Source organism: Lipotes vexillifer, unplaced genomic scaffold (assembly GCF_000442215.2).
Source record: "Lipotes vexillifer unplaced genomic scaffold, Lipotes_vexillifer_v1.1 scaffold977, whole genome shotgun sequence".
Lineage (NCBI taxonomy): Eukaryota > Metazoa > Chordata > Mammalia > Artiodactyla > Lipotidae > Lipotes > Lipotes vexillifer.
Window position 1 is genome coordinate 425,499 of NW_006783088.1, and position 3,992 is coordinate 429,490.

Here is a 3,992-nt window from a genome sequence, read left to right on the forward strand (position 1 = left end):
AGTCATGTACCACAATGTTCACTGCAGCTCTATTTACAATAGCCAGGACATGGAAGCAACCTACGTGTCCATCAACAGATGAATGGATAAAGAAGATGTGGCACATATATACAATGGAATATTACTCAGCCATAAAAAGGAATGAAACTGAGTTATTTGTAGTGAGGTGGATGTACCTAGAGTCTGTCATACAGAGTGAAGTAAGTCAGAAAGAGAAAAACAAATACCTTATGCTAACACATATATATAGAATTTAAAAAAAGAAAAAGAAAAAAAAATGGTCAGGAGAACCTAGGGGCAAGACGGGAATAAAGATGCAGACCTACTAGAGAATGGACTTGAGGATACGGGGAGGGGGAAGGGTAAGCTGGGACGAAGTAAGAGAGTGGCATGGACATATATACACTACCAAACGTAAGGTAGATAGCTAGTGGGAAGCAGCCGCATAGCACAGGGAGATCAGCTCGGTGCTTTGTGACCACCTAGAGGGGTGGGATAGGGAGGGTGGGAGGGAGGGAGACACAAGAGGGAAGAGATATGGGGACATATGTATATGTATAACTGATTCACTTTGTTATAAAGCAGAAACTAACACACCATTGTAAAGCAATTGTACTCCAATAAAGATGTTAGAAAAAATAAATAAATAAAGATGGCTTCACTGACATGAGGAAAAAAAAAAAAAGGAAGTGCCAGGACTGGTGGGATGTCACAGAGGAAATGGTTGATGATGTTGGGTCCGCAGAAGTGAAGCTGAAACATGAAGCTGGCTTGGACCACGGAGCTCCAGAAGCCACTGACATAGGCCCCAACCACCATGCGTGTACAGAGGCCCTGGGACATGACAGCAGTGTACAGCAGGGGGGCTGGAAATGGTGGCGTATCGGTTGTATGCCATAGGAATCAGGAGGAAGCACTCAGACATATGCCGACAAAGAAAAAGAACTGAGCGGCACAGCCCAAGAATGATATGGTCTTCTGCTCCTGGAAGACATCAGTGAGCATTTTGGGAGCCAATGTGGAAGAGTAGCAAATGTCAATGAAGGACAGGCTGCTGAGCAAGAAGTACATTGGTGTGTGTAGGTGGGTGTCACCTCTGATCAGAAAGATGAGGGCCAGTTTCCAGGCCAGGGTCACAAGATAGATGCCCAGGAAGGTCACAAAGAGGGGGGCCTGGAGTTCCGGATGGTCTGCAAATCCCAGGAGGATGAACATGGTCACTAACGAGCCGTTCCAGGCCTTAGTTGTGGACATGTTTCCCATGGACCACAAGGACGAGATGCAAACCTGGGATGATAATGATAATCCACAGTGCAGGCGATGTCTGCAAATTATTAAACGCACGAGAGGAAGGGCAGAGTATTAGAGGAGGTTACAACTTATGCAAAGATTCTCTCTCTCTCTTTCTCTCAGAAGGCAAATATCTTTTAAATATTTGCTTTTTAACATAATATAATATGGTTTATATGAACTTAAACTTTGGATTCAGACTCCCTGTGATTAACTCCTGCCTCTACCTTTCAGTAGCTGTGTCACTTTGGATGAGATAGCTAGCATCTCTAGGCTTCAATATCCTTATCTTTAAAAAGGGTGACTTTACCTACTTCACATACTTGTTTTAAAGATAAAATAAAGCAAAGTGTATAAAGTGACTGACACATAGTAAGTCCGCAGTGAAAACAGGGAATCACACCATGCCCTGAAATAACTATTTATCTGACATCATTCCAGTTTCAGTATTGGAATGGAGAAACTTACAGATGGACAGGATTCAGCTATTTACTTGTGAAACAGTCAATCAGACATTTTGAATGTTTTTAATCCAAAGGATTAGGCCAGATGTGCATAGAAATGCTCTTAACTGTCAATTAGATCTGAATATACTAACGTGGTTCCAGTTTCAAATTTGTGTTCACTCTGAGCTCTCTAAGCTGTTCGTTAAGAATGGGGACTCTAGGGCTTCCCTGGTGGCACGGTGGTTAAGAGTCCGCCTGCCAATGCAGGGGACATGGGTTTGAGCCCTGGTCTGGGAAGATCCCACATGCCGTGGAGCAACTGGGCCCATGCACCACAGCTACTGAGCCTGCGCTCTAGACCCCACGAGCCACGACTGCTGAGGCCCGTGCGCCTGGAGCCTGCGCTCTGTAATGGGAGAGGCCATTGCAATGAGAGGCCTGCGCAGCGCAGCAATGAGTGGTCCCTGCTTGCCACAACTAGAGAAAGCCCGCATACAGCAACGAAGACCCAATGCAGCCAAAAAAAAAGAATGTGGGCTCTGGATTTGGACTGCCTGGATTCAGTTTCCAGCTTTACCACTTAATAGATGTGTGATCTTGGACAGGTCACTTGAACTCTCTATGACACTCTGTAAAATTAGAGATCATAATAGCACTTACCTTGTTATTAGAAACTATCATATCTATCTATCTATCATCTATCTGTCATCTTTCTGCTCTCCTTTAGGACATTCCTGGACCATAGTAAGCATTCTACAAGTGTTGGTTGTTGCTATTGCTTAAAACCTAAATTGCAAACTATCCTCGACCAAATTCTTAGAATTTTCAATGTATGAAGCATCTTTCGAGATCGGGGACTTGATTCCATTCGATCCACATCTGTAAGAATTCCCATCACCACCTCACACATCTACACTATATCTCAGTCCACATCAATCAGAAGAGAACTCTGCCATTGGTCTCTGAAGCTGAGGTCCTGTCCCAATCCCACAAATTTCATTTACTTTTCAAAAACAAAATGTTATTTTATGAATTTTAAAGCAAGATGTGAGAACTGTAAAATAATTTGATCAGCAAACAACTGTGAAATACTAAACCTAAAAATCATGTGCAATTCCTCATTGACACACAAAAAACTTCCAAACTGGAAATTATGGCATTCTATCCCCTGAAATAAAAGCTTTTGATATTTTGGCCTGTTCTTCTCATGTGCAAGGATATGTATATATGTGTGGGTGTTGGTATCATAGTACACAGACCCTCTGTAACTTACATATATTATAGAAAACATTCTAAGTCAGTAACTTCACAATTTGGGAAGTAACACTTTCTCTATTTGCTCTGAATTTTTCTGGCTCACTTTAGGAGTGTGACCTCATTTTGATATGCCCAGTTTTTCATAAATCATTCCATATCTGCCCTTTGCTAGTCAAGGTCTCAGTGACCTTTTTCACTTTCTTCTTGGTACTTGTACAGAGAGAAGCCCTTAGAATTGGGGGCCACCTTCGTCCCTCTCAATAGCTCCTACTACAGATTTTTCTGTGCTAAAACTCTCAAATTTGGATAGTGAGACAGTGTGAACCTCATTTTGGCCACCACCATGCCATTATTTGTGCAGTTTAGGAGATCTCTCACAATGCCAATCTTACCAATGTGGTTTTAAGATTTATCCTATGTTCAGAGGTTATGCATCTGTTGTGAAAGGTATGTAGAGTTCTGAGAATCAAGAGAGGATTCTTTCCTCTTGAAGGAAAGAAAGGGACCCACAGCAAAGTTTAGCATGATCTGCCACAGGTGTAGAGTCACATGGAGAAACTGAGAGCTAAACATAAACAGCTCTGCTGGAGCCCCCACCCAATTCTGAGTAGGGTCCACCATTTAGCAAGTTAGGGACCTGAGGTCCGTGATGTGGTTCAGGTCGTTTGGGGCAGCTATTCAGGTTAGCAGAAAAGGGATAAGGTAGTGGTTATGATTCTGGGTAGGCTTCAGGACAAGCCGGGTTCTAATCCTGACTCTGCCACTTGCCAGTGGTGGGATAATGAAAAACTCATTTCTCTGTTCTGAGTCTCACTTTCTCTATTTGCAAAACAGGGATAACAGTGACTACGGAGTTGTTTGAGGATCAGTTAACAGAGTTGTTTGAGGATCGCATGAGACAATGTGTGAAAGGTTCATGGGTCCTGAGATAGAATGTTTGCTTAATAAATTGGCACTGTGATTGCTATCAGCACTGAATTTTTTTTTTTTTTTTTTTTC

General features: G+C 42.6%; 1 protein-coding gene across 1 annotated transcript; it reads right to left on the reverse strand.

Moving 5' to 3' along the window:
- Positions 1 to 687: 687 nt before the first annotated feature.
- Positions 688 to 1,273, reverse strand: LOC103072396 (olfactory receptor 5A1; the record flags this gene model as incomplete). The annotated part of the gene is given in 3 exon segments (XM_082931011.1): positions 688 to 864; positions 866 to 927; positions 930 to 1,273. Coding segments are annotated over 3 exon segments (573 nt in total), but the record flags the coding sequence as incomplete, so codon positions are not given.
- Between the last annotated feature and the right edge of the window lie 2,719 nt (positions 1,274 to 3,992).